We start from the raw sequence: 27,010 nt of genomic DNA on the forward strand, positions 1-27,010 counted from the left end.
GCTCCAGGCTGGGAGCCCTAACCATCACAGAGGCGTCTATTCTCATTTGCAGCCTGCTGTGTGCATGTGCATTTGTGGGCAGGCTTGGGCCTGTATGTGTGCCTGGGGGTCACCTAGGTAGGTGGTTCCCTTCTCTGTGCCCACCTACCCACTCTACAGGCCAAAAACGAGAGGAATTACCACATCTTCTACGAGTTGCTGGCCGGGTTGCCTGCCCAGCTCCGGCAGGCCTTTAGCCTGCAAGAGGCTGAGACCTACTACTATCTGAACCAGGTGAGTGCCAGCAGGCATCTGAAGGCCCCCAGCCCTGGTCCTCCCACCCTAACACCCCTGGGTGGGCTAAGGGAGCTGAGTTGTGAGTGATGGAGTGTGAAGGTGATGGAGATTTGGGGAGAGTGAGTTTGGATTTAAGACATCTCGTCGCAGTGAGGGGGACCAGGAGTCTTCTGGGTCCAAAGTGGAAGCAGAAAAGGCCTACCTGACTTCATTAATCTGGAACCCGGAACAGAACCTACCAGTCTAGAGATACTACACTTCCCCTCTCTGTGACTCAGTTTCCTCACTTGTAAAATGGGGACAACATAGTATCACTTTGCAGGGATGTAGTGAGGCTTAGATGAGGAAATGCATGTAAAGAGCTTAACACAGGGCCTGGCATGCAGTACATGCTCAGTAAACACTGACTACTCTTTTCATTATTATCACTGGGCAGCTACAAAGGTCAACAGGTGACAACCCCTGCCACACATTGCGCTTAGAATCTGTGAACCCTGTCCTCTGCCCTGCTCAGAGCCTCCGTACCCATGAGAGTGGAAAGAGAGCTTGAGTGACCAGCTCAGGCCACACTGCTGGTCAGGGCAGAGCAGGACCTGGAGGGCTCCCCAGCCCCACCCAAGCTCCCTGATCCTCAGCCTCTGCCCTCACGCAGGGTGGGAACTGTGAGATAGCAGGAAAGAGCGATGCAGATGACTTTCGCCGACTCCTGGCTGCCATGGAGGTGCTGGGCTTCAGCAGCGAGGACCAGGACAGCATCTTCCGCATCCTGGCCTCCATCCTGCACCTGGGCAACGTCTACTTTGAGAAGTATGAGGTGAGGGGACGCCACAGCCTGCCATGGGGCCCGCACCCTCTGGACTTGGCCGTCTTTTCCAAGGCCTTCTCTGTTTCCCTTTCAGATTACACTATTCACACATCACTTGTTCCTGTTTTTTTTCCTTTTCCTTTGGGGTTGTTCATCTTTTTCCTCCTTATATGTATTAAGGAAATCAGCCTTTTGTCTCTGACATGAATTGCACATATATCTTCCAGTTTGTCATTTATGTTTTAACTTTGCTTACAATGTTTTTTGGTGTTTTTTTTTTTTTTTTTTTTTTTTTTTGGTGGGGAGGAGTCTCACTCCGTCACCCAGGCTGGAGTGCAATGGCGCAGTCTTGGCTCACTGCAGCCTCCGCCTCCCAGGCTCAAGTGATTCTCCTGCCTCAGCCTGCCAACTAGCTGGGATTATAGGCACGTGTCGCTACCACCCCACTATTTTGTATTTTTAGTAGAGATGGGGTTTCACCATGTTAGCCAGGCTGGTCTTGAACTCCTGACCTGAAACGATCCACTCACCTCGGCCTCCCAAAATGCTGGGATTATAGGCGTGAGCCACCGCGCCCAGCCCTTTGGTGTTTATTTTATTTTATTTTATTTTATTTTATTTATTTTTATGTATTTATTTTTTCTTTGAGATGGATTCTCACTCTGTCGCCAGGCTGGAGTGCAGTGGCGCGATCTCGGCTCACTGCAACCTCCGCCTCCCAGGTTCAAGCGATTCTCCTACCTCAACCTCCTGAGTAGCTGGGACTACAGGTGTGTGCTACCACACCCAGCTAAGTTTTGTATTTTTAGTAAAGATGGGGTTTCACCATGTTGGCCAGGATGGTCTTGATCTCTTGACCTTGTGATCCGCCCACCTCGGCCTCCCAAAGTGCTGGGATTACAGCCGTGAGTCACCAAGCCCGGCCTGTTGGGTTTTTTATGCAAATGGTTTTTTTTTTTTTTTTTTTGAGACGGAGTCTTGCTCTGTCACCCAGGCTGGAGTGCAGTGGCCGGATCTCAGCTCACTGCAAGCTCCACCTCCCGGGTTCACGCCATTCTCCTGCCTCAGCCTCCTGAGTAGCTGGGACTACAGGCGCCCGCCACCACGCCCAGCTAGTTTTTTGTATTTTTTAGTAGAGACGGGGTTTCACTGTGTTAGCCAGGATGGTCTCGATCTCCTGACCTCGTGATCCGCCCGTCTCGGCCTCCCAAAGTGCTGGAATTACAGGCTTGAGCCACCACGCCCGGCCGCAAATTGTTTTAAAATTATTTTTAGGTAGTTCATTTATCAATCTTTTCTAGTATATTTAAATTTTACATTTGAAATTTTAAACTTCTTTTCATTTTTAGAGAAACTTCCTAAAATTATAACAGCCTTCTTCCATAACTTTTTCTAAGACCTTTTATGGATTTTGTGAGTTTTAAAAAACATTTAAATCTTTGATCCATCCAAATTTACCCTAGTAAGGTGTGACGTAGGAATCCAACTTTTTTTCCCAGATGTTTACTCAATTGTCCTAATCTCTTGATTTGAAAAATACATCTTCATTAGCTGAGTATGGTGGCTCGTGCCTGTAATCCCAACATTTTGGGAGGCCAAGGCAGGTGGATTGCTTGAGCCCAGGAGCTCGAGACCAGCCTAGGCAACATAGCAAGGCCCCATCTCTACAAAAAAAAAATTATATATAAAAAAGAAAGAAAAATACATCTTTATCATGTGCTAAGTTTATACATACATTTATGTCTAATTCCAGACTTTCTATTGTGCTTTTTTAATCTATTTATGTACTGTGTCTATGACTACACTGTTTTTTTTTCTTTTAATCGGCTTTTTTTTTTCTTTTTATTTTTTGAGACAGGGTCTCACTCTATGGCCCAGGCTGGAGTACAGTGGCACTGTCATAGCTCACTGCAGCCTCAACCTCCTAGGCCCAAGCGATCCTCCTGCTTCAGCCTCCTGAGTAGCTGGGACTACAGGTTTAGGCCACCATGTCCAGCACATTTTTTAGACAGGGTCTCACTATGTTGCCAGGCTGGTCTTGAACCTCCTGCTTCATTCGATCCTCCCACCTCAGCCTCCCAAAGTGCTAGGATTACAGACATGAGCCACCGTGCCCAGCCTGTTTCTGTTTTTTACTTTTTAATTTTTTTGAGACGGAGTTTTACTCTTGTTGCCCAGGCTGGAGTGCAATGGCACGGCCTGAGCTCACTGCAATCTCCGCCTCCTGGGTTCAAACGATTCTCCTGCCTCAGTCTCCCGAGTAGCTGGGATCACAGGCACCCACTACCGTGTGTGGCTATTTTTTTTTTTTTTTTTTGAGACAGAGTTTTGCTCTTGTTGCCCAGGCTAGAGTGCAATGGCATGATTTCGGCTCACTGCAACCTCCACCTCCCAGGTCAAGCGATTCTCCTGTCTCAGCCTCCCAAGTAGCTGGGATTACAAGCATGTGTCACTATGCCCGGCTAGTTTTGTATTTTTTGTTTGTTTGTTTGTTTTGAGACGGAGTCTTGCTCTGTCGCCCAGGCTGGAGTGCAGTGGCCGGATCTCAGCTCACTGCAAGCTCCGCCTCCCGGGTTTACGCCATTCTCCTGCCTCAGCCTCCTGAGTAGCTGGAACTACAGGTGCCCGCCACCTCGCCCGGCTAGTTTTTTTGTATTTTTTAGTAGAGACGGGGCTTCACTGTGTTAGCCAGGATGGTCTCGATCTCCTGACCTCGTGATCCGCCTGTCTCGGCCTCCCAAAGTGCTGGGATTACAGGCTTGAGCCACCGCGCCCGACCCTTGTATTTTTATTAAAGATGGGGTTTCTCCATGTTGGTCAGGCTGGTCTCGAACTCCTGGCCTCAGCTGATCCGCCCGCCTCGGCCTCCCAAAGTGCTGGCATTACTGGCATGAGCCATAGTGCCCGGCCCTGTTTTTCATATGAACTTTAAATTCGGCTTATCTAGTTCAAAGCACATTCCTGTTGGTATTTTGCATAGATGGATGCACAGGAGGTGGCCTCAGTGGTGAGTGCCCGGGAGATCCAGGCCGTGGCAGAGCTGCTGCAGATCTCCCCTGAGGGTCTGCAGAAGGCCATCACCTTCAAAGTGACCGTGAGTCTGTGGGCATCTGGCCTTCAAACAAAGCTTTCTACCAGGGCCTGGACAGAGCTGCCTTGTGCTGATCCTTTGTGGGCAGCCTTTCCCTCTCTCCTGCTCTCTCTGTCCCTGGGTCAGGCATGGAGGGGAGTAATTTCAGACCCCAAAGACATTTCAGATTCCAATCTCAGACTGTTGCATAGGCTGTTTCCTCTACCTGGAATGCTCTTCCTCTTTTCACACCTACTCATCCTTTAAGAGCCTATCCAGGTATCCCCTCCTCTAAGAAGCCATCCCTAATCTTTGGCCGGGTCAGTGCCTCATCTGGTCTTTCACAGTCCTAGGCCCATTCCCCCTTCCCAGGGTTGATCTCATTGTATCTGCTGATGCCTCTGTCTTCCCCATTAGACCTGCAGTCCCCACCACTACCAGCATTACCAGGCAGAACTGGGGTGGGGGTGAGGGTGGTCCTGCCTAGTCTCTGTGTGCACAGTCACTATATCCCTCCAGCCTCCCTTCCCCATGGTCCCACTCCCCTAGTCCCCTGGGGGCTTTCTGGAGGCAGTGGCCAGCCTGCTGTCACTCAAGGGCTGTGCCCTTCCTTAGGAGACAATGCGAGAGAAGATCTTCACGCCCCTAACTGTGGAGAGCGCTGTGGATGCCAGGTGAGGCCATGCCCTGCCCTGCCTGAGCCCCAAGGCCCAGCACCCCACACAGTGTCCTGCTCACACTAGCACCACCTCTGCTTCAGGGATGCCATCGCCAAGGTCTTGTATGCACTGCTGTTCAGCTGGCTCATCACCAGGGTCAACGCACTGGTATCCCCACGGCAGGACACGCTGTCCATCGCCATCCTGGACATCTATGGTTTCGAGGTGGGGCCGTGTAGGAGGCTGAGGGGCGGGGGACATAGGCAAGGTCTCACCTCCCTCAGGCGTCTCGGGCTGCCCTTCCCATCCCTTTCTGTGCCTGCAGCTGGTGCCATCCTCCCTTCATGAACCCCTCCCTGTCACCATCTCCCTTGTCTCCTTTCATTTTCTTTACTCACCACAAGTACTCCCAAGGCCTCCGGGCCAGGCTCTGTGCTGGGCAATACCAGCTGCCCAGAAAGGACCAGCCAGGGCCCTACCCTTGGGGAGCTTCCAGGTGAGGCTAGGTGGGAGTGGGGGCAGACTCTGACAAGCCCATATGCTCCAGTGGGCACCTTTAGTTCACCTGGGCAGGAATGGGGAAGGCTTCCTGGATAAGGACGAGACACTCCTAAGACCCAGCAAAGGCACTGTAGGTACAGGGAGCAGAATATGCAAAGGCTGGGAGGGGTGGTGGGGCGTGGGGTCTGGGACTGGACTTCGTGTGTGGGGGAGGGGTGACTACTGTGCCAGTGCACAGCAAAGGAAGTGGCGAGGGATGGGGCAAGAGCACGATGCGGCCATCACATGCACTCACGTGGCACCTGTTATGTGCCAGGTGCTGTTCAAAGCACTTTGTTAATTCACTTCATCCTTACAGTAAACCTGTGAGGCAGGTACTGTCAGTATTCTCATTTTACAGATGGGAAAACTGAGGCATGAGGCTGTTATTCAAGGTTATGTAGCTAGAAAGTGGCCGAGCCACAATTTGAACCCAGGCAGAAGGCCCCGGAGCCTTGGCCATCAGCCACTGCCCGTCAGGTTCTGTCCTGGGTGCAGCAGGAGCCGTGGAGGGTTCTGAGCTGAGGGTCTGTGGTTGAGCTCCAGCTTTTTGAAGTTGCCACCAGGGAAAGCAGGGCAAACAGGCTGGTGGCCAAGGAAGGACCAGTCCCAGCCTCCCCATCCACCTGGCAGGACCTGAGCTTCAACAGCTTTGAGCAGCTGTGTATTAACTATGCAAACGAGAACCTTCAGTACCTTTTCAACAAGATCGTCTTCCAGGAGGAGCAGGTGTGTGGGCCCCATTAATACTCCTGTCCCTGTCTTGACTGGCCAGTGGACCTCCTTGGAGACAGATGAGGATATACTGGTTGTTTAAGGGCAATTCTGACATCAGTAGACAGCGGAGGGAAAGGCATTCTAAGCTGGGGGCCAGCCCATGGGAAGGTCTCTGTTCTGGAGGGAAAGGTGCTGAGGTGCTGTGCTCAGAGAGGAGTCCCCTTGGGGGGTCCTTCTCCTCTACTGGGCTGTCCCAGGCAGAGGGAGCAGCAGGACCCTGAGTTGGTTCATGCTGCCTTATTAGGGGGTGAGTTCCCTGTTCTGGGAGGTATGAATCCTTTAGATTCAGCCTGGGAGGGAGGGTGGGTGGGTAGGGTGGGTGGACCCTGGACAGGGATGGGAGGTTGAGCTCCTGCTGCCCACTGCCTGCAGGAGGAGTATATCCGTGAGCAGATCGACTGGCAGGAGATCACCTTTGCTGACAACCAGCCCTGCATCAACCTCATCTCACTGAAACCTTATGGCATCCTGCGAATCCTCGACGACCAGTGTTGCTTTCCCCAGGTGAGCTGCAGGCACTGTGTGAGCCTAGTCAGGTCACAGCTCTCTCAGCCTCGTGTCCTCATCCCACCCTGACTCCTTCATTCCTCTCTGCTCTGGCCTGAGGAAGGCAGTGGGGGGTTGGGACACCCGACCTACTATTCACATCCTGGGGTGATTGAGGCCAGGTGGGCAGCTATGTGTGTTCAGAAGAGAGGCTGCACCAGCCTGGAAAGTCACAGAAGGTTTCCTGGAGTAGGTAACCTTGGGATTGGGCCTCAAATCCTGATTGCAAAACACAAGGGTGGAATGACAGTGAAATCAATAGAGTGCAAAGGCAGTTGGCCTGGAGGGGAGGCAGTTAGGAGCTCACTCAGCCACACCTATCTTCGAGGGACCACTTAGGCCTCCAGTGCCTGGCTCAGGCACTTGCCTTCTGACCCAGGGAGATGGGCAGCCATGGGAAGCTGTGAGTTGTTCCTCTCTGGTGCTCAATTGGGAGCAGTTGGGGATAGTGAGGTTGCTACCAGGCCAAGAACAGGGTGTCCAGGCCCCCTGCCCACCCACTGATCCCTAAATTGCCCCCAGGCTACAGACCACACCTTCCTACAGAAGTGCCACTACCATCATGGCGCCAACCCGCTCTATTCCAAACCCAAGATGCCGCTGCCTGAGTTCACTATCAAGCACTATGCAGGCAAGGTCACCTACCAGGTGAGCCCCGAGACAGTCGGCCTGGCCGCTGGTGCTGTAGTGCTGCTAGCTGTTGGAGACACAGAAGCACAACACTGGCCCCAGACATTCACACCCAGGTCCAATTCTGACTCTGCTGTGCCCAAGCTCTGTGACCTTAAGCAAATTGCTTAACTAGTCTGAGCCTCAGTTCTCTCACTTGGAAAATGGGGATAATAATAGTGCCCAACTCATGGGGTGGGTGTGAGAAATACAGGGTGGGTTTGATAAAGAGTAGCTCATCAATAGTGACTTCACTGTGGTCACCCTCATCACTATTATCTGAGGCACATTCCTGCCCTCGAGGTGTCTCAGGCTAGGATTCCATGCCTCTGTCCCCATCCAGGCCTTACTTTTCTCATCTGTAGAATGGGTGCAGGACAATGTCCTTCACTGAGGGTAAGGCCAAGACCCAGGTTGGTCATGTGAAGCCATGGTGAATGCTCTCCTCCCCCAGGAATAGGCAGAATGGTGGGAGCTGGAGAGGTAGGGACCATAGAAGTGAGGAGGATCCAATCCCTCCTAGGATAGACAGAGAGACAGGCCAGGATTACCTGGGCCATTGTTCCCCTTTTCAGGTGCACAAGTTCCTGGACAAGAACCACGACCAAGTGCGCCAGGACGTGCTGGACCTGTTCGTACGGAGCCGGACACGGGTGAGCCTCACCTCCCACCGCTCTGGCCCTGCCCCCATGCATGGCCCCACCCCCACCCCCAGCCCGCCTTCAAGCCTTAGACCATGTTGCCACGTCCTGGCTCCGCTTAGCTTTGGCCAAAGACAAGGGTGGCCTAGATATCCTGTTCCTGGCCTGTTCCCGCCTAGCTTGGCTCCTCATCCTGATCCTGCCATCTGGCTCCTGACAGCCCCAGTGGCTAGACCCCGGCCCCACTCCCAATTCTAACTCTGTACCCCACCAGCTGTGACCTTGCCCTGTACTTACCCCACTCCGGGCCCCAACCCATTCCCTGGCCCATTCTTTCCTGGTTTCTTGCCAGACCTGTTCCCCCAATCCCACCTCCTGGTGTTCTCAGTTTCCCCCACCCCACCCATAAGGCCCCAGGGGAGAGCTTGGGGTACCAACTTTGGGTTCCTTGAAGGCTTAGGGAGGGCCCTGCATCCCAGCTACACTACGGCCAGCAGATGGCCCTATGACAGAACACAGGCCTGGTAACATCACCTCCCCTATCTGGCCCTTCCCTTCCTCCTGTCCACTGGGTACCCTCCTCATGAGGTCATAGCCAGAGTTCACAACCATGTGTCTAACAGGCCACCTTGGGGCCAGGCACACAGTCAGTGACTGTGTGTTCCTTAGACTGAAGGGGAAAAAGCCAGTTATGGGATCCATCCCAAAAAGGTGCTGAGCCCTACCTGTTTTGAGAAGCATGTAAGGCAGGATGACAGAGGCCTTGCAGAGAGAACAGGGGTCCAGTTAGTCTTCAGATCCCCCTGGTCCAGAGATTTGACTCCTGCTCCCTGTTCCTCCTCATTTTGGTCTCCCGGCCCCTGCCTGTCTGTTTTCCCTGCCCTGACCCCTGCCCAGGTGGTGGCACACCTCTTCTCCAGCCATGCCCCACAGGCTGCCCCTCAGCGCCTGGGCAAGAGCAGCTCCGTCACTCGGCTCTACAAGGCACACACCGTGGCTGCCAAGTTCCAGCAGTCACTCCTGGATCTGGTGGAAAAGATGGAGAGGTGAGGTGCGGGGCAGGTGGGCGGAGCACCCAGCCTCATCCTTAACCCACCTCATGACCCTCAGAGGGTGAGCACCTTCTTTTTCGGAGGCCTCACGCTGTCCTCTTCCTGCCGCTACCAGGTGTAACCCCTTGTTCATGCGTTGCCTGAAGCCCAACCACAAGAAGGTGAGTGAGAGCTGAGGCCTCTGAGAGAGCCAAATCCTCCTGCCCATGCTGTGTGACCTTGGGCAAGTGGCTTGGCCTCTCTGGACCTGCATCTGCCCAGCCTAGCATTGGGACTATTCACCATGACGGTGCCCTTTGCACATGGCTGAGCCAGTGTGCAGACTCCCTCTCTGGGCATCCCTACAGGAGCCAAGTCTCTTTGAGCCAGATGTGGTAATGGCACAGTTACGCTATTCAGGGGTGCTGGAGACTGTGAGGATCCGCAAGGAGGGATTTCCAGTGCGCCTGCCTTTCCAGGGGTTCATCGACAGGTATCTTGCTTAGGGTAGTTCCTGAGCTCTACAAATCCCTGCCCAAGTCCCCATGGCCCCAGGAATACACAACCCAGGCAGTACAGGGCTTGCCATGCACAGTTGCTCAGGTTGTATACTTCACAAGGCTGCCACATGCTAGCTGTTATGTGGTAGATGCATTTATTGTATTGCCTTTTTTGTAGTTATATGTTGTATAACATATAATATGTATAATCAACCCTCCGTGTTGATTAGAATGGTTTTAGTAGTTACAATGACAAGTTTCCAGCAGGTGGCAGTCAAGTGTCTTGTTCTACTGAAATCATCTATTATAACGATTGTCTGACACCCAGAAGTAAAGAGTCTTGAGGATGGAGTGCCTTTTTTCAGATTACAATAAACTATTCGTGGAGCCACCACTGGGACCAGGCTTTTTGGACACGGGACTGGGGGCGGTAACCCCATGGTCTAGCAGGCACCCCGGGTAGGTCTCATAGCCCCAGACTGAGTTTGGGCCCCCTGCCAGGTACTGCTGTCTAGTGGCCCTCAAGCATGACCTGCCAGCTAATGGGGACATGTGTGTGTCAGTGCTGAGTCGCCTGTGCAAAGTCATGCCAAACATGTACCGTGTTGGGGTCAGCAAGGTGAGTCCCGCCCCACAGTCAGCCCTTGGAGACCCCAAGTTCGGGGGCTTCACAACTACTGAGTCAGAAATGTCCAAGCTAGAGACTGTCGTCCCAGGAGCAACCCAGATGAGCTTGGGACATAGAATGCTAACTACCTGATTCACCAGCATCCTTCAACCTCTCCAAATCCACCCCATCCTCCAGCCCTGCTCCAGGAGGCTGCCCTGCCTATTCTGTCTCCACGGACGTCTAGAGAGGGAGGGGCCCTTAGTCCAGCCTCCTGGCTCCTATCTGCCTCAGTGCCTTCCTCCTGCCCTCAGCTGTTCCTTAAGGAACACCTATACCAGCTGCTGGAGAGTATGCGAGAGCATGTCCTGAATCTGGCAGCCCTCACTCTGCAGCGCTGCCTCCGTGGCTTCTTCATTAAGCGGCGATTCCGCTCTCTGCGCCACAAGATCATCCTGCTGCAAAGCCGGGCTCGTGGCTACCTTGCCAGGTGAGGTGCAGAAAAGGCAGGATTCCTAGGAGACCTATGGTCAGGCTCGGGAGAGGCCACGCCTGACCTTGGGTGGTGAGCTCCCTATCCCTGGAAGTATGAAAGCTGAGGGTAGAGGCCTCTGTAGGAGGATGATCAGATTCTCTGTGTCTCTGCTTTTGAATGTCCTTCCCAGCCAACCCCAGGTCCTTGTAACTGGTGGGTGGGAATCCATTCAGCCAAGAGGGACCTTACCCTGCATTTCAGGGACCCTGAGATTATAAACTGTTGGGAAATAAATTATTCAGGCAGGTTTAATCCAGACCTTGCTACTTAATTTGCTGTGTGACCTTGGCCAAGTCACTGCCCCTCTCTGAGCTCCAGTTTCCCTTTGTGCCAAAGGACCCCAAGAGTGAGATGTGGGCACTGGCTCCCAGGCCAGGCTGGCAAGGGCCTCTTTGCCCCTAGGTCACCCTGTCACCCTGTGGCCCCAATCCCTGACCTTCCCCACTCCCCCAACCCAGGCAACGCTATCAGCAGATGAGGAGGAGTCTGGTGAAGTTCCGGTCCCTGGTACACGCATACATGAGCCGCCGACGCTATCTCAAGGTATAGGCTCTACCTTATCTGGGTCCAAGGGGACAGCAGAGAAGGGGAAAAGGCGCTTAGCACCCAAGAGGAGACCACTGGCCTCAGGCCGCCTTGGGTTCAAATTCTGCCTCTGCCACCCACTAGCTCTGTAACCTTGGCCATTGTCTATCCTTAATTTTCTCATCTACCCCTTGGGATGTTGCATTGAAGGATTTGGGCTGGTGCTGGGTTCACAGTGGGGTCTTCAGGAATTGAGGACCATTAGAATTTGGCGACCTGAACATCACTGGGTATGGTTTTGCTCTTACCTTCATGTCTTGACCCACTGTTGTGTAAACCAGCAACCAGAAAGATAAATGCAGTTCCCAAAGCAGTGAAGCAGTAGGTAGCCTTTACTGAAGGTTTTGTGGCGCTGCAGAGGAGGGCTTCCCATGATGCAGTGCTCAGCCACCTCCCAGAAATTCTCCTTGTGTGTCTCTTTCCACAGCATTTTCCTGCCTCCACCTTTTGCCTCTGTCTCTCTCTTGCTCTCTCTCCTTTCCCCTCCCTGTTTCTCTGGCCAACCTCAGCCTCCTGCCCCACGTGTGGAGGCGGGGAGTCACCTCCACACAACAGGCAAGCTGTCCCCTTGCTTGAGTGTGGCCGCCTTGCGTAAGCTGGCCTGGCCTGCCTGGGTGCCCATCGTCACCTCTGCCTGCCACTCCCCACCTTGACATCTGCTCTCCTGAAGCTGAGGGCAGAGTGGAGGTGCCAGGTGGAGGGGGCGTGGCTGCGGGAGCAGGAGGTGGATGTGAGTCTGGGTGGCAGCACGGTCAAGGAGGGAGGCTGGCAGGTGGGGATGTGGCAGGCCTGTCTGCCCCATGCACTGTCCCTCCAGGAGCTGAGCAAGCGGGAGGTAGTGGCTGTGGGGCACCTGGAGGTACCGGCTGAGCTGGCTGGGCTCTTGCAAGCAGTGGCAGGTGGGTCAGCGCCAGGCGGGGGGAGGACACAGGCAGATCAGAGCAGGTACCGCATTCCCTCCTCTCTCCACAGGTCTCAGGCTGGCCCAGGTGCCTCAGGTGGCCCCTGTGCGGACTCCTAGGCTCCAGGCTGAGCCCCGTGTCACACTGCCCCTGGACATCAACAACTATCCTATGGCCAAGTTTGTCCGGTGCCACTTCAAGGTAAGGGCTAGCTGAGGTCCAAGGTGTCCTGGTTGATTGGCGCTGACCAATTCGAATGGACATTGTCCTTGCCCTGGGGCAAGCTCCTGGCTGTGCCCTGTGGTGTTGGGTATGAACATTTTAGTTGCTGGATCATAGGGAATCTGGGAGATCCCTGGGGTCTGGATAGCAGAGGAGCTCAGGCAGGGCTGTTTACCACCAACCAGTCTGGAAATATTTCAGAAATTGAACAACTGGTGGAGCCATAGCATGTCAGCCCAGCTCTGATTTCCTCCCCTCCAGATGAGGGTTTATCCTGTCTCTACCACCGACTTGCTGAAGGCCACTGTGGTGGCCCCTCACCAGCCCTCAGTTTCCCCATCCATACACTGAGGACCGAAGCCCCTGCCTCATAGGCCTTGGAGTCCCATGTGGCATGGAGCAGTGGGTCCAGATGTGCCTGTCAGTCCCAGCTCTGTCTGCTCATGTGCCTGCCCTGTGCCCTAGGAACCTACCTTTGGGATGCTGACAGTGCCCCTGAGGACACCCCTCACGCAGCTGCCCGCCGAGCACCATGCAGAAGCCGTGAGCGTCTTCAAGCTGGTATGGGGTCTGCCCCAGCCCACCTTCTAATTCATAGCCCCTGGCCCTGAAGCTGGGCCATGAGGCTCCCAGTCTTCCCAGCCCTCCCCAAGCCCAATCCATGAGCCCCACACCTCTTCCCCAAAGGAGGGACTTTTATGTCAGAGGGGGAGATCTGGCTTCCTCTCTGAGGACTGGTGAATTTTCTTCTCCCAGCCATCTTCCTGGCGAAAAAAAAAAAAAAAAAGGCTGCCTTGGAGCCTCTCAGGGACACCAAGAAGATACCCAGGCCTTCTCCTTAAGAACTTCTCAGTCTGAAGGGGGAGGCAGAGTCGACCCAGCCAGTGACCACCAGTATGGACAGAGGGAAGCACCAAGGCTAGGGAGTCTGATGGGGCCACTAATTCAGCCCTGGGCAGGGCCAGAGAGGGCTTCCTGGAGGAGAAGGCATTTGAGCTGGAGGGGAATTTGCCAGGCAGGGAGAGTGGAGAAAGTACACAGAGAAGAGGAAATCGGTATGGTCAGAACGGAGTCAGGAGGGCAAGGGTGAGACTAGCCAGTGAGGCCTTGATTACAGACCCAGAGCTTAGATTTCATCCCAAGGGACCTAGGGAGCCAAGGCAGGTGCTTCCGTGAGAGGGATGTGGTCATATCTGAATGTTAAAAAGAATACTCTGCGGCCCAGTTAGAGCAGGAGGTGGGGGCTGGCTGGAGGCCAGCGGTGCAGGGAGGGGGCTGGGGCTGCATGGAGAGTTCTAGAAGGTTAATGAACAGGAAAGATGACATACTTTGGATCTTTAATTTTCCCATAGCTTAAGTAAACTGCCTGGTCATTCAGCATAGAATACGGCAGTTGTATGCTGGGTGCGGTGGCGCACACTTGTAATCCCAGCACTTTGGGAGGCCAAGGCAGGCAGATCCCTTGAGTCCTGGAGTTTGAGACCAGCCTGGGCAACATGGTCAGACGCTGTCTCTACTAAAAATATAAAAATTAGCTGGGTGTGGCTGCATGCACCTGTAATCCCAGCTACTTGAGGGGCTGAGGTGGGAGGATCACTTGAGCCCAGGGAAGTTGAGGATGTAGTGAGCTGAGATCCCGCCACTGCACTCCAGTCTGGGTGACAGAGACCCCGTCTCAAAAAAGTACTCCATATATATATATCAGTTATATTGTAATATGAGGGACATTTATACGGGCAGAGGCACAAATGGGAGGGACATGAGAGGGCTGCATGTTGTGGGGTGGGGACTGGAAGGAACAACTTTCTGAGACGCCCAGGAAACTCTGTTCGTGGCCCAGATCCTGCGCTTCATGGGTGACCCCCACCTGCATGGTGCCCGGGAGAACATCTTCGGGAACTACATTGTGCAGAAGGGACTGGCGGTGCCTGAGCTGCGGGACGAGATCCTGGCACAGCTGGCCAATCAGGTGTGGCACAATCACAATGCCCACAATGCTGAGCGGGGCTGGCTGCTGCTGGCCACCTGCCTCAGTGGCTTTGCACCTTCCCCGCGCTTCAACAAGTACCTTCTCAAGTGAGTGGGACTGGGTAGGGGCTGGGACATGAGGGACGGTGGCACCAGCAGTGGGGCCCAAGTCGGGGTCTTAAAGGTCAGGCCAGGAGTCATATCTCTATGCTGGGAAGCTCAGGCATGGAGGCTGGCCAGGGGCTGCTCTGCGTTTCTGCTGGGCTCAGAGCAAGAAAGGAGGGCAGGCCTTCACTGCAGGGGCTAGGAGTTGGGTCAGCCTGGATGAGGGACTTCCAGAACTCAGAGTGGGACAAGACCAGCATGTGGGGAATTTGGAAAAGAGCACTGACCTCTCACAGCATGAGAGTTTAGTGGGGTGATCAGGAGCGTGGATGCTGGACTCAGACAATCAGGGTTCAAATCCCAGCTCAGTCATATGAGCTGTGTGACCTTGGGTAAGTTACTTAACCTCTCTGGGCTTCAGTTTCCTTACATATCAAATGGGGGTTATTCTTTTATAGTCTATAAGTGTGATGATTGACTTTTCATGCTCAGGCATGAGATGTGTCACCCTCAAACTTTGCTAAAACATCAGCACAAGACCAGGCACAGTGGCTCATGCCTGTAATCCCAGCACTTTGGGAGGCCAAGATGGGAGGATCGCTTGAGCCCAGGAGTTCAAGGCCAGCCTGGACAATGTATCCAGACCTTGTCTCTGCAAAAAATTTAAAAATTGGCCGGGCACAGTGGCTCAAGCCTGTAATCCCAGCACTTTGGGAGGCCGAGACGGGCGGATCACGAGGTCAGGAGATCGAGACCATCCTGGCTAATACGGTGAAACCCCGTCTCTACTAAAAAATACAAAAAACTAGCCGGGCGAGGTGGCGGGCACCTGTAGTCCCAGCTACTCGGGAGGCTGAGGCAGGAGAATGGCATAAACCCGGGAGGTGGAGCTTGCAGTGAGCTGAGATCCGGCCACTGTACTCCAGCCTGGGCGACAGAGGGAGACTCCGTCTCAAAAAAAAAAAAAAAAAAAAAAAAAAATTTAAAAATTAACCAGGCATAGTGGCACACACATGTAGTCCCAGATACTCAGGAGGTTGAGGCAGGAGCATTGCTTGAACCCAGGAGGTTGAGGATGCAGTGAGCCAGGATCATGCCACTTACACTTCAGCCTGGGCAACAGAGCAAGACCCTGTCTGATGTTAAAAAAAAAATGGCATAATGATAGTACCTACTTCATAGGCTATTGTGCGGACAAAATAAACACACGTGAAGTGCTTAGAACAGAGAGGGGCACATGGTAGGTGCTATGTGGGTATAACCATCACAGTGATGTCACCCTGCTGGATGAGAAGGATGATTTGCAAGGAAATCACACAGGCAGGCCCTGGGTGTGAATCTCAGCTTTGATACTTACCTGCTGTGTGGCCTGAGACAAGTCACTGCCCCTCTCTGAACCTGTTTCTCCCTTATAATTTGGGGATGGCAACAGAACCCACCTCCATGAGTTACGGAGTGTACAGACTCTTGCTCAGACCAGCATGTAGCAGGTGGACATCACCTGGTGAGTCTTGTGACTCCGTGGCAGCTGACAGCAGGGTCGGGCCATTGCTGGCCTGGCTGCCTGGGGCTTTCCTGAGGGCATGGTGCTAGGTTCCCTCTCTAGCTACTGTGGGCCTGCACCAGTGCTGCTCTGGCCAGGCTTAGCTGCAGGGGATGTAAGATGTTGGGGTGAGGGAAGCATGAGGAATGACTGGTAGGGATTGGGCTCATTGGGCCTGGGTTGAGTTGAACGCTCAGCCGTCCCTTTTATAGATGAAAACTTGGAGGAGAGGCTCAGAGGGCAGATAACCACCCAAGGTTGCCCTGTGAGAGAGTGAAGACAGAGTTCTGGTTGCCCACACCCAGCTGCAGACCCCATCCTGTCAATGACATTTTGTTCCAACAAGCTGGAACCTCTTTGGCCTATCCTTGGACCTCTGTGCTGGCCTGAGACACTTCTGGACTAACCTGGGACCCTTTCAGTTTAGCCATGGGACTCTAAACTACCCTGAGATCTTTTGTAAGCTAACCTGGGACCCCTTAAATGCAGTCCCAGAGCACTGGACTCTAGCCTGGGACCCTTCTGAACTAGCCTGGGGCCTTCGCAGCCTCACCTTGGAGCTCTGGAATAGCCTGGGCCTTTCTCGGACTAACCTCAGAATTTCCTACCCCCACCCCACAGACCCCAGCCCCTAGCTAGCTTCAGATCCCTCTTGATCCCGGCTCCAACTCCTACCCATCAGGTTTGTGTCTGATTATGGGCGGAATGGCTTCCAGGCTGTGTGTCAGCACCGCCTCATGCAGGCCATGGGCCGGGCCCAACAGCAGGGCTTGGGGGCTGCCCGCACCTTACCCCCGACCCAGCTCGAGTGGACAGCGACCTATGAGAAGGCCAACATGGCGCTGGACGTGGGCTGCTTCAATGGTAAGCTGCCTTCTCCCACCTCAGTGAGGGCAGTGGGAGTCAGCAGGGCCCAGTGAGCCCTGGGGATGGCAGAAGCCACTGGATGTTCTGGAGCTGGGGAGGGGCCTTCTCAGATGTGGCTCTGCGTGAAAGTCTGTGTGGGGGTGGTGGGACCTGGCCCAGGAAAGGGAAGCCAGGGAAGTGAGGCTACAGATACAGGAAGCCTGAGAGGAAGAAGCAAGCAGGGAGATACAGCTAAACTGGACTCAGATGCTCCAACCTGAGCCCAGCACCTGCTGTGCCCCAGGTGACCAGTTCTCCTGCCCAGTGCACTCCTGGAGTACGGGGGAAGAGGTGGCTGGAGACATTCTGAGGCACAGGTTGGCTCCTAGGATGCCCTCCCAGCATACTCTTATGTACCTGGAATGTTGTGGGGGGAGGTCAGATCCCCCAGAGGGTCCCATAGGGTCCACTCTGCTCATGTTTAGGGTCTGGCTTATAACCCAGGATCTCCCCAGGTAGTGCCTGACGACTCTGTCCCTCATTTCTATTCCTGTTCATGCCATCACCAGGGGGCTGGCAGATGGCTGGCGTGGCTGGACCGTGGCCATGAAGAATGGTGTCCAGTGGGCAGAGCTGGCTGGCCACGACTATGTGTTGGACCTGGTATCGGACCTGGAGCTGCTCAGAGACTTCCCTCGACAGAAGTCCTACTTCATTGTGGGTGCAGAGGGGCCTGTAACCAGCAGGGGAGGCCCCAAAGTGTAGGTAGCTACGGGGTACCCCCTCACAGATGGCCACTCCCAGGCAGAAGGCCTGCCCCTCCCAGCTGCTGGGACAGGCTGAGCCCTGAACTTAGACTTCAGGTTCTTAAGGAGGTAGAGTTCACCAAAGGATCCTGCTTTTAAAGGGAGAAAGCCGGCCGGGCGCGGTGGCTCAAGCCTGTAATCCCAGCACTTTGGGAGGCCGAGACGGGCGGATCACGAGGTCAGGAGATCGAGACCATCCTGGCGAACATGGTGAAACCTCGTCTCTACTAACAAATACAAAAAACTAGCCGGGCGAGGTGGCGGGCGCCTGTAGTCCCAGCTACTCGGGAGGCTGAGGCGGGAGAATGGCGTAAACCCGGGAGGCGGAGCTTGCAGTGAGCTGAGATCCGGCCACTGCACTCCAGCCTGGGCGACAGAGTGAGACTCCGTCTCAAAAAAAAAAAAAAAAAAAAAAAAAGGGAGAAAGCCACCCAGTTCCAGGGTGCAGAGGAAAATTTGGGGGATTCTGGGATCTCTCTCGAGGTTAGCAGCTCCACGTTCCTTTTCCCCACAGGGTGTTTGGGAACAGCTGGGACTCGGATGAGGACACACCCACTAGACCCCAGCCCCAGGAGCACATGCACAAAGTACCTGACTCTGATGGGTACAGCAGCCACAATGAGGATGGTACAAATGGGGAGACTGAGGCCCAAAGAGGGACAGCAACCCACCAAGGTCAACCAACAATGGCTGCTGTCTTTGGTGGGAAGGGAGCCTTAGAGGCTGTGTGGGGTGGAAATCATCAAGAAAAAAGAACTTGGTATTTTTGTGCCTTCCCCTCCAGAGTCAGACAGTCTTGGAGAGCCTGCTGTGCCCCACAAGGGGCTGGACTGCTACCTGGATAGCCTCTTCGACCCCGTGCTGTCCTATGGGGATGCGGTAGGGATGGTGTGGGGCGGGTCATTTGCAGACAGGAGGCACAGCGTGTACACCGAAGTCACACACTTGTACAGGGTGACCTGAGAGCTTCTCACAGTCAGGGTCATGGGGTGGTGTGTCCCATCTGGGTATCTGCTGGAGGCTGGACAAAGGATGAGGGTCTCTTCACAGCCAGAGATGCTCTTGGCTGATCCTGGAAGGACCCACAGTTAGAAGTGCACCTCTAGCCAGGCGTGGTGGCATGCCTCTGTAGTCCCAACTACTTAGAAGGCTGAGATGGGAGGATCATTTGAGCCCAGGAGTTCAAGGCTGCAGTGAGCTGTGATCATACCACTGTGCTCCAGCCTGGGCAACAGCAAGACCGTGTCTCAAAAAAAAAAAAAAAAACATAAGGGAAGAAGTGCACCTTTGTTGGGAGCCAGCCTCCTGGGGCCACTAAAATATCTCTATCTGGATGGAGTTGAATGACCTTAGTCCCTGGGTCTTCTGGCCCCAGATCTCATGATACCCCTCAGGTACCCTTGGTCACTCTGGAAATTCCAGAACCCACCCCACCCCGACTGCCCCGGCATGATATGCAGCCCTGAGCAGGGCACAGCCCCTCCTTGAGCCTCAGTTTACTCCTCTGGGGAAGAGGGGATGGGTTGGGAGCTCACATGGTTATGGGGAGGACTGATTGGGATGCCATCAGGGTAAAGGCTGAGCATAGAGCAGACACTGAGCCAGCCGGAGGCCGCCCCCCACACCAGAGGGTGGGGAAATGGCCAGTGTCAGGTGCCTGTTGCCATGGAACCTTGGGAGTACAACATTGAGATGGTCACTTGAGCCACCCACTGCCCCCAGGACCTGGAGAAGCCAACAGCCATTGCCTACCGAATGAAAGGGGGAGGCCAGCCCAGTGGAGGCAGCAGTAGTGGTGCTGAAGACACCCCCAGGAGACCCCCAGAGCCAAAGCCAAGTCAGTGCCTTCCCCGGGTGGTTCCAGGGTTGGGCAGGGCCAGAGCCACTTGCCAGTCCTCAGGCACCTTTGTTTGCTAGAATGGAGGCAGTCACAGCATGATGGGGGGTGAGAAGACAGGGAGGAGGGTATCTCCGGTGCCATCTGTGCCTTCTGCCCCCTCCCCTCAGTCCCAGGCCTGGACGCCTCCACATTGGCTCTGCAGCAAGCCTTCATCCACAAACAGGCCGTGCTGCTGGTGAGTGAGGGAGGGACTGCTGGGGAGTGGAGAATGGACCTGCCTGGTCACCACTGCCATGTCTCCCCAGGCCCGGGAGATGACCCTGCAGGCCATGGCGCTCCAGCAGCAGCCCCTGAGTGCTGCCCTGACATCCTTGCCCACAGAGGTGAGTCTGGCCTGCCCAGGGTGCAGGGGTTGCTTGGAGACACAAGCTGTAAAGAGGAGTGCTGTGCTGCTACAGGGCACTATTGTGCCTCTCTGAGCCTAGGAGCTCCACAACCCATCTTTGACAGAGATCTGGGGTCCCAGAGAGCAACCTGGTGTATCCCAAGCAGCCCATCCTCACGTCCTGTTCTCTACAGAAACCCCCAGCACCAGAGGCACAGCCGAAGTCTGTAGGCACCGGTCCCCCTGCCAAACCCGTGCTTCTGCGTGTCACTCCAAAGCCCTTGGCTCCAGCCCCTCTGAAGGCTCCAAGGCTCACCACTAAGCCTGTGGCTGCCCCTGTTCTAGCTCAGGATCAGGCTTCTCCAGAAACCAGTGAGTGCCCTATCCCAGCCTCTGGGGCTTCCCAGGACAGGCCTGGGGGTGTGGTTGTGCCCCTTGTGGCCTCACCCTGTTCCCACCACCTGCCCTTGCCCACAGCTTCACCCTCCCCAGAGTTGGTCCGGTACTCGACGCTCAATTCTGAGCACTTCCCACAGCCCACACAGCAGATCAAGAATATTGTCAGGCAATACCAGCAGCCATTCCGGGGAGGCCGGCCCGAGGCCCTCAGGTCAGCACTGCCCCCGCCCCCAGCGCTCCAGCCCCCTCACTGTGCCTGAGTGTCCATCATGGCCCACTGGCTTACTGAGTTGAAACACCCTGCCCAACTCCTGTTAGGGAGGAAGTTTGTTTATACTGTTGAGTCCAGATGAGGCTCTGCTGTTGTCTAGGTTGTGCTGTAGGACTTCAGGCCAGTCTCTGCTTCTCCCTGGATTCTCATTTATAATGATGGGGGAGTGGTGGTGGAGGAGGAGGAAGTTCCCTACCGTCAAAACTATGTGACGGGAAAGGGAGACTCAGTGTCAACCCACCACAGTACTCCAATGCCCACAGGAAGGATGGCGGGAAGGTGTTCATGAAGCGGCCAGACCCCCACGAGGAGGCCCTGATGATCCTGAAGGGGCAGATGACTCACCTGGCAGCTGCACCTGGCACCCAGGTGAGGGGGAGGGTGGGACTGGTCCCAGGTGGAACAGAAGACAAAGAGGGGCCTCAGGGATCCTCAGAAACCAGCTACCCCTATAAGCTGTGGCCCTGCCACTGCCCCTCCACAGGGCCTGCCTGTTGCCCCCTGAGCAGTCTCTTTGGGGTGGGACAGGTGTCCAGAGAGGCCGTGGCCCTGGTGAAGCCGGTGACCAGTGTGCCAAGGCCATCCATGGCACCCACTTCAGGTGAGAGGGCCAGGAGGGAAGGAGGGGAGGGTGTCCAAGTATATGAGGAAGTCTGTGGGCACAGGTGAGTGTGTCAGTGGAGTGTGTGTGTCTGTGTCCCTGAGCCCCTGTGTACATCTTGTGAGCACATTGGTGTAATTATAATATCAACACTTAAGTAGCACAGATCTCAGGCCAGGCCTATCCTAGCTTATGTAATCCTACCAGAACCCTTCAAGGTAGCACTGTTGTTCCTACATGTTGCAGATGGGGAAATGGAGGCACAGACAGGTTAAGTGGCTTGCCCAAGGTCACACAGCTCAAAAGTGTCAGACCAGGGATATCAGCTCAGGCCTCCCGGCATCACAGTTGGAGCCCTAACCTCTACACCCTCTGTCTCTCGCAGCCACAATGATCTTAACAGCTATAAAGCAGTTCCCATCCTGTGCCTGACAAAAACGCCTGATGGCTCCTACAATAAGCTCCAAACTCCTCACTGTAGCCTATGAGACACTGCATGATGTGCCCACCTCCCCAGCCTCATCTCTCTTCCTCCCCTTGCCACATTCTGTTCCTCTCTGTTCTCGGAACACTCCAAGCCCTCTTCCGCCTTGCATGTTTCCTGTGCCTAGAATGCTCTTCCCCAAGACCTTTGCATGCCTGGCTCCTTCTCACCATTCATGTCACAGCTCAAATGTCACCTCTGTCACCTCAGCAAGGTCTGCCTAGACTGCTAGGAGTGAATGGCCTCACGACCAGTTCGCCAGGGTCTGTCCTAAACCACCCTGCTTTACTGCCACCCCAGCCTCAGGCAGTGAGAGTTTTGTTTCTGAATGATCTGTGCCACCCACACCTGCCATGGGCACTAAACTCCAGGGCAGGGACCTTGTCTACTTTATTTGCAGGGCCATCTCAGCCTTTAACCCAGGCCTACATACAATAGTTGTTTTGGTGGGGCACAGTGGCTCACGCCTGTAATCCCAGCACTTTGGGAGGACGAGGCAGGTGGGTCACGAGGTCAAGAGATCGAAACCATCCTGGCCAACATGGTGAAACCCCTTCTCTACTAAAAACACAAAAATTAGCTGGGCGTGGTGGCACACGCCTGTAGTCCCAGCTACTCGGGAGGCTGAGGCAGGATGATCGCTTGAACCTGGGGAGGCGGAGCTTGCAGTGAGCTGAGATGGAGCCACTGTACTCCAACCTGGGCGACAGAGCAAGACTATCTAAAAACAAAACAAACAAACAAACAAGAAAACCAAATCCAATAGGTGTTTTTATGTGTTGAATGAAAGGCTGGGTCATGTGTGACCCTTGTGAGCAGCTGTTTCTGTGGACCACTCCTGGGTCCCCTCCTCCACCGGCCTTGCCTCTCCCACTTCATCCTAAGAGGTTCCTGTGGCCGGGCGCAGTGGCTCACATCTGTAATCCCAGCACTTTGGGAGGCCGAGGCGGGCGGATCACCTGAGGTCAGGAGTTCGAGACTAGCTGGCCCAACATGGCGAAACCCCATCTCTACTAAACATACAAAAAATTAGCCCGGCATGGTGGCGGGCGCCTGTAATCCCAGCTACCCAGGAGGCTGAGGCAGGAGAATCACTTGAACCCGGGAGGCGGAGCTTGCAGCGAGCCGAGATTGCGCCAGTGCACTCCAGCCTGGGCTGCAACAGCGAAACTACGTCTCAAAAAAATTAAAATAAAATTTAAAAAATGAGGTGCCTTCTCCTGTCTCCCTGACCCCCGCGCTCTCCAGCTCTGCCCTCGCGGTCGCTGGAGCCCCCTGAGGAACCCATGCAGACGCGGCTGCACCGCCTCATCAACCCCAGCTTCTACGGCTATCAGGACGCCCCCTGGAGGATCTTCCTGCGCAAAGAGGTGCCGAGCAAGGCCAGAGCCAGGGGAGGGGCTGAAGCGGGGTAGAGGAGTGTCTAGGACTTGGGGAGCGGGCCCAGGACAGAAAAAAGCCGGGCTGAAGCCAGGGGTGGAGTTAGAGCCCGGGCGGAGCTGCATCTAGGGGGCGGGGCCGGGTGTAAAGCATGGGGAGGGGGCAGTCGGAAGGTACCCACTGAAGCCCCGCCCCTGCAGGTGTTTTACCCCAAGGACAGCTACAGCCATCCTGTGCAGCTTGACCTCCTGTTCCGGCAGGTAAAGTCCCCTCTCCCCTTTCTGGCCTCAGTGAACTCAGCAGGGCAGTGTGGACGCAAAGATGAGCTAGCTACAAAGCTTGCCTCTGCATGCTGGGATTTGGGGTCCTTGACCAGGGTGAGCATGGGCAGCTGTTTTATTGAATCTCCCCCTTCCATGGGCAGGGTCAGTGAGCTCACAGTTCAACCTAATCAGAGTCATAGTTTGTCTGAACTAGACATGGCCCAGAGATCAAATGTAAACCCCCTGAATAGATTAGGAAACTGTGGCCTAGGAAGGGCAGCCTGGATTGTGGGGGTGAGGAGAAAGGAGAGGGCCCTGTCAGTGGGATCTGATTTACACAGATGAACCAGCTTACAGATGACCTCACTGCTGCAAAATGGGACCCCCCCACATTGCCACTCACCCTAGTATAGTCCAACCTGGGTCCCAGCTGGGGGAGTCCCATGTGCTGCCTGCATCACAGCCTGTTCCCACAGATCCTGCATGACACGCTCTCCGAGGCCTGCCTGCGCATCTCTGAGGATGAGAGGCTCAGGATGAAGACTTTGTTTGGTATCTCAGGGGAGGGGACGGTATTGGTGGGGCAACCAGTCAGAGGCACGGCCAGCCCTGTCCCAGAGGGAGACGGAGGCTGACAAGCCCAGACCCACCATCTCCCAGACAGGCGCCTCCTTGCTCTGCTTCTCTGGCCTCTTGCATGGCTGGGCTGCATGTTTGGGGTTGGCAATGCCTGACACACTGTGTGTCCTGGCCATCTTGTCCATTTCTGAGTTTCAGTTTCCCAGTATAGACACTGGTCAGATACCTTCTTGCTGGGTATCAGCCACCTCCCTCCCTGACATCCCCGAGATGGGGGCTGCCAGGGGAATGGCAGGGGGTCCTGAGCAGACCTGGCCTCCCGTAGCCCAGAATCAGCTGGACACACAGAGGCCTCTGGTAACAGAGAGCGTGAAGCGGGCCGTGGTCAGTGCTGCACGAGACACCTGGGAGGTCTACTTCTCCCGCCTCTTCCCCGCCACGGTGCGAGTCCCTCACCTGCCCCCTACCTGTCCAGAGGATTCAGGGATGAGACGAGAGGACCCTCACATGCCTTCATCTCTGCCCCAGGGCAGTGTGGGCACTGGTGTGCAGCTCCTAGCTGTGTCCCACGTGGGCATCAAACTCCTGAGGATGGTCAAAGGTGGCCAGGAGCCTGGCGGGCAGCTGCGGGTCCTGCGTGCATACAGGTGACTGGAAGGGGCTGGCTGGAGACTGGGGTACAGACTGGCATTGGCATTTCTTTCCTCTCCACAGCCACTTACCAAGTACCCATGATGTCCCAGGCTCTGTGCCAAGCCATTGAAGCAAACCCATTTTAGAGCTGGGGAAACTGAGGCTCAGAGAGAGAAGTTGTTTGTCTCAGGTCACACAGCCAGGAAGGGGTTGAGCTGGGAACCCACTCCCCTGCCCTCCTTCCAACCTGCTGCACAGCAGCAGCACTGTGCAGAGGGGCTGCTGTGCTGGAAATGACCAAACCCTGATGCAGCTGGCGAGGGAATCACTGCCAGCCGTGACACCTTACTGAGTCCTCAGACTCCCTCCCCTGCTAGAAGTCCCTTTTGTCCTTTATAACATGAGGACGGGAATAGAACCTTGTTCACTGGTTGGGTAAAAGCTGCATGCTTTGAAAAATGGTGAGAATTTGGTCAATGGGTGAAATACAGATTTGGGTAGGCACAAATCTAGATTTAGAGCTTGGACCAAAGGACAAAGGGTGGAGAGGGGCCGGAGTGTCAGCCCAAAGGGTGGTAGGAACTGAGCTGAAGCCACAGCCTGGGTCAGAGAGGGGAAGCAGGAAGTTTAGGGTCCTGTGGGAGCTGGCACAATGGGGCCAAGGTGGGGCTGGGCTTCAAATGGGGCAGGACAGGAGCAGAAGCAGCCCAATAGGTGGAAGGAGGGCATCCCTCTGGCTGTGGAGTCCTGCCCTCATGCCACCGGCCCATCCTCCAGCTTTGCAGATATCCTGTTTGTGACCATGCCCTCCCAGAACATGCTGGAGTTCAACTTGGCCAGTGAGAAGGTCATCCTCTTCTCAGCCCGAGCACACCAGGTCAAGACCCTGGTGGATGACTTCATCTTGGAGCTGAAGAAGGTAAGGATCTTCTCACAGGTCTTCCCTCCACCCAGGCTGAGGGCCAGCAACAGGGCTCTCCCACCCCACATACATACTAGCCTCGCCTTCCTGGGAAGTATGACTGTGTCCATAGACTTCTGTCTACCTTCAGTCCTTTGCACTAGCTGTGCCTTCCACTTGGAATACCCTTGCCCCCTTTTGCCTGCTCCTTCAGAAAACCTTTGCCAATGCCCCCTGCCAGGTGGCACAGCACCTCCTCTGAGCTCTGCAGCAATTGTACTCCTCACCCTCCTGCCTTGGCTGCATGGCCCACCCACTGCATCTCAATCTCTTTCCATCCCCTCTGCCTACTCTTAACTGGCAGCCCCCAGGCCTAGGGCAGGTCATCTCTGTGCCCCAGGCCCCAGGAAGACTTCAGCAGGAAAGTCAGTGAGGGCTTGAGTGGGGAAGGCCTATGTGTGTGCCCTAAAGTCCATCTCGGTCCCTCAGACTCACCCTCCAGCCCTTTCTTCCACCCAGAATGCCCTTCCCTCTTCTCACCTAATGAAGGCTCCCTTCCCTGATGAGTCAGGAAGGATGTGAGGAGCAGGGGTGGCCCCAGGCCTTTGGGAGTGGGGTGATAGGGCTGTTGCCCTCAACCTGCCCCTGGCTGACCCAGGACTCTGACTACGTGGTCGCTGTGAGGAACTTCCTGCCTGAGGACCCTGCACTGCTGGCTTTCCACAAGGGTGACATCATACACCTGCAGCCCCTAGAGCCACCTCGAGTGGGTCAGTGCCACTGGGGTGGGTTGGGGGCAGGAGGCGGAGGCTAGCCAAGGAGGCCACCCTGGCAGATGCTGACCCAACCTGGCCCACAGGCTATAGTGCCGGCTGCGTGGTTCGCAAGAAGGTGGTATACCTGGAGGAGCTGCGACGTAGAGGCCTCGACTTTGGTGGGTGCCCCAGAACCTGGAACCCCATACAGGGTGCATCCTAGTTTCACGCACTCATGCAGCAGATGTACAGTGAGGGTTTCTTGGTGCCCGAAAGTGGTCTGGGCTGGTCAGGTCTCCTAAGGTCCAGGCGTGGCCTGTCAGTATCTGTTGGTGGCCAGACAGCCCAGTCCTCTGTTTTGCCTGAGGGGTCTCCGTGGGCATATCCATGTTTGTGTTTGTGGCCTGAATCTCTCTCTTTTTTTTCTTTATTCTTTTTTTTTTTTGAGATAGAGTCTCGCTCTGTGGCCCAGGCTGGAGTGCAGTGGCGCCATCTTGGCTCACTGCAAGCTCCGCCTCCCGGGCTCACGCCATTCTCCTGCCTCAGCCTCCCGAGTAGCTGGGACTACAGGCACCCGCCACCACGCCCAGCTAATTTTTTGTATTTTTAGTAGAGACGGGGTTTCACCGTGGTCTCGATCTCCTGACCTCGTGATCCGTCCGCCTCCGCCTCCCAAAGTGCTGGGATTACAGGCGTGAGCCACCGCGCCCTGCCCTGAATCTCTCTCTATGTCTCCACATGACCTGAGAGTCCACAAACCCTGCTTTGCCTTTTTGCTTCACTTCCCCGTTATGATCCTGTGGCCCTGAGAAAAATCCCTTTCCTTCCCTGAGCCTGTTTCCTCATCTGTAAAATGGGTTTGATGGCCTGGCCTGCCTCACACAGT

General features: G+C 55.1%; 1 protein-coding gene and 1 non-coding gene across 3 annotated transcripts in view; both read left to right on the plus strand.

Moving 5' to 3' along the window:
• MYO15A (myosin XVA) overlaps positions 1–27,010 on the plus strand; it is a 74,715-nt gene that overhangs the window by 23,794 nt on the left and 23,911 nt on the right. For both annotated transcript variants that reach the window (XM_030922660.1, XM_030922661.1), the window contains 40 exons: positions 160–273; positions 929–1,090; positions 4,062–4,175; positions 4,767–4,825; positions 4,912–5,035; positions 5,984–6,079; positions 6,500–6,631; positions 7,196–7,321; positions 7,918–7,995; positions 8,881–9,029; positions 9,151–9,196; positions 9,383–9,507; positions 10,016–10,133; positions 10,436–10,611; positions 11,115–11,199; positions 11,912–11,965; positions 12,059–12,140; positions 12,214–12,344; positions 12,831–12,926; positions 14,206–14,441; positions 16,664–16,845; positions 17,132–17,204; positions 17,397–17,588; positions 18,148–18,308; positions 18,418–18,512; positions 19,356–19,470; positions 19,641–19,708; positions 19,779–19,856; positions 20,053–20,230; positions 20,336–20,468; positions 20,792–20,897; positions 21,057–21,129; positions 22,862–22,983; positions 23,194–23,253; positions 23,733–23,808; positions 24,161–24,276; positions 24,364–24,482; positions 25,246–25,387; positions 26,028–26,139; positions 26,229–26,303. In XM_030922660.1, coding sequence (XP_030778520.1) covers positions 160–273; positions 929–1,090; positions 4,062–4,175; positions 4,767–4,825; positions 4,912–5,035; positions 5,984–6,079; positions 6,500–6,631; positions 7,196–7,321; positions 7,918–7,995; positions 8,881–9,029; positions 9,151–9,196; positions 9,383–9,507; positions 10,016–10,133; positions 10,436–10,611; positions 11,115–11,199; positions 11,912–11,965; positions 12,059–12,140; positions 12,214–12,344; positions 12,831–12,926; positions 14,206–14,441; positions 16,664–16,845; positions 17,132–17,204; positions 17,397–17,588; positions 18,148–18,308; positions 18,418–18,512; positions 19,356–19,470; positions 19,641–19,708; positions 19,779–19,856; positions 20,053–20,230; positions 20,336–20,468; positions 20,792–20,897; positions 21,057–21,129; positions 22,862–22,983; positions 23,194–23,253; positions 23,733–23,808; positions 24,161–24,276; positions 24,364–24,482; positions 25,246–25,387; positions 26,028–26,139; positions 26,229–26,303 — 4,579 coding nt within the window. The remainder of the gene's footprint in view (positions 1–159; positions 274–928; positions 1,091–4,061; positions 4,176–4,766; positions 4,826–4,911; positions 5,036–5,983; positions 6,080–6,499; positions 6,632–7,195; positions 7,322–7,917; positions 7,996–8,880; positions 9,030–9,150; positions 9,197–9,382; positions 9,508–10,015; positions 10,134–10,435; positions 10,612–11,114; positions 11,200–11,911; positions 11,966–12,058; positions 12,141–12,213; positions 12,345–12,830; positions 12,927–14,205; positions 14,442–16,663; positions 16,846–17,131; positions 17,205–17,396; positions 17,589–18,147; positions 18,309–18,417; positions 18,513–19,355; positions 19,471–19,640; positions 19,709–19,778; positions 19,857–20,052; positions 20,231–20,335; positions 20,469–20,791; positions 20,898–21,056; positions 21,130–22,861; positions 22,984–23,193; positions 23,254–23,732; positions 23,809–24,160; positions 24,277–24,363; positions 24,483–25,245; positions 25,388–26,027; positions 26,140–26,228; positions 26,304–27,010) is intronic.
• On the plus strand, positions 14,885–14,988 carry LOC115895068. Its single transcript, XR_004055270.1, has one exon. It is a non-coding gene; the product is annotated as a small nucleolar RNA U13 (small nucleolar RNA).

Source organism: Rhinopithecus roxellana, chromosome 19 (genome assembly GCF_007565055.1).
Source record: "Rhinopithecus roxellana isolate Shanxi Qingling chromosome 19, ASM756505v1, whole genome shotgun sequence".
NCBI lineage: Eukaryota > Metazoa > Chordata > Mammalia > Primates > Cercopithecidae > Rhinopithecus > Rhinopithecus roxellana.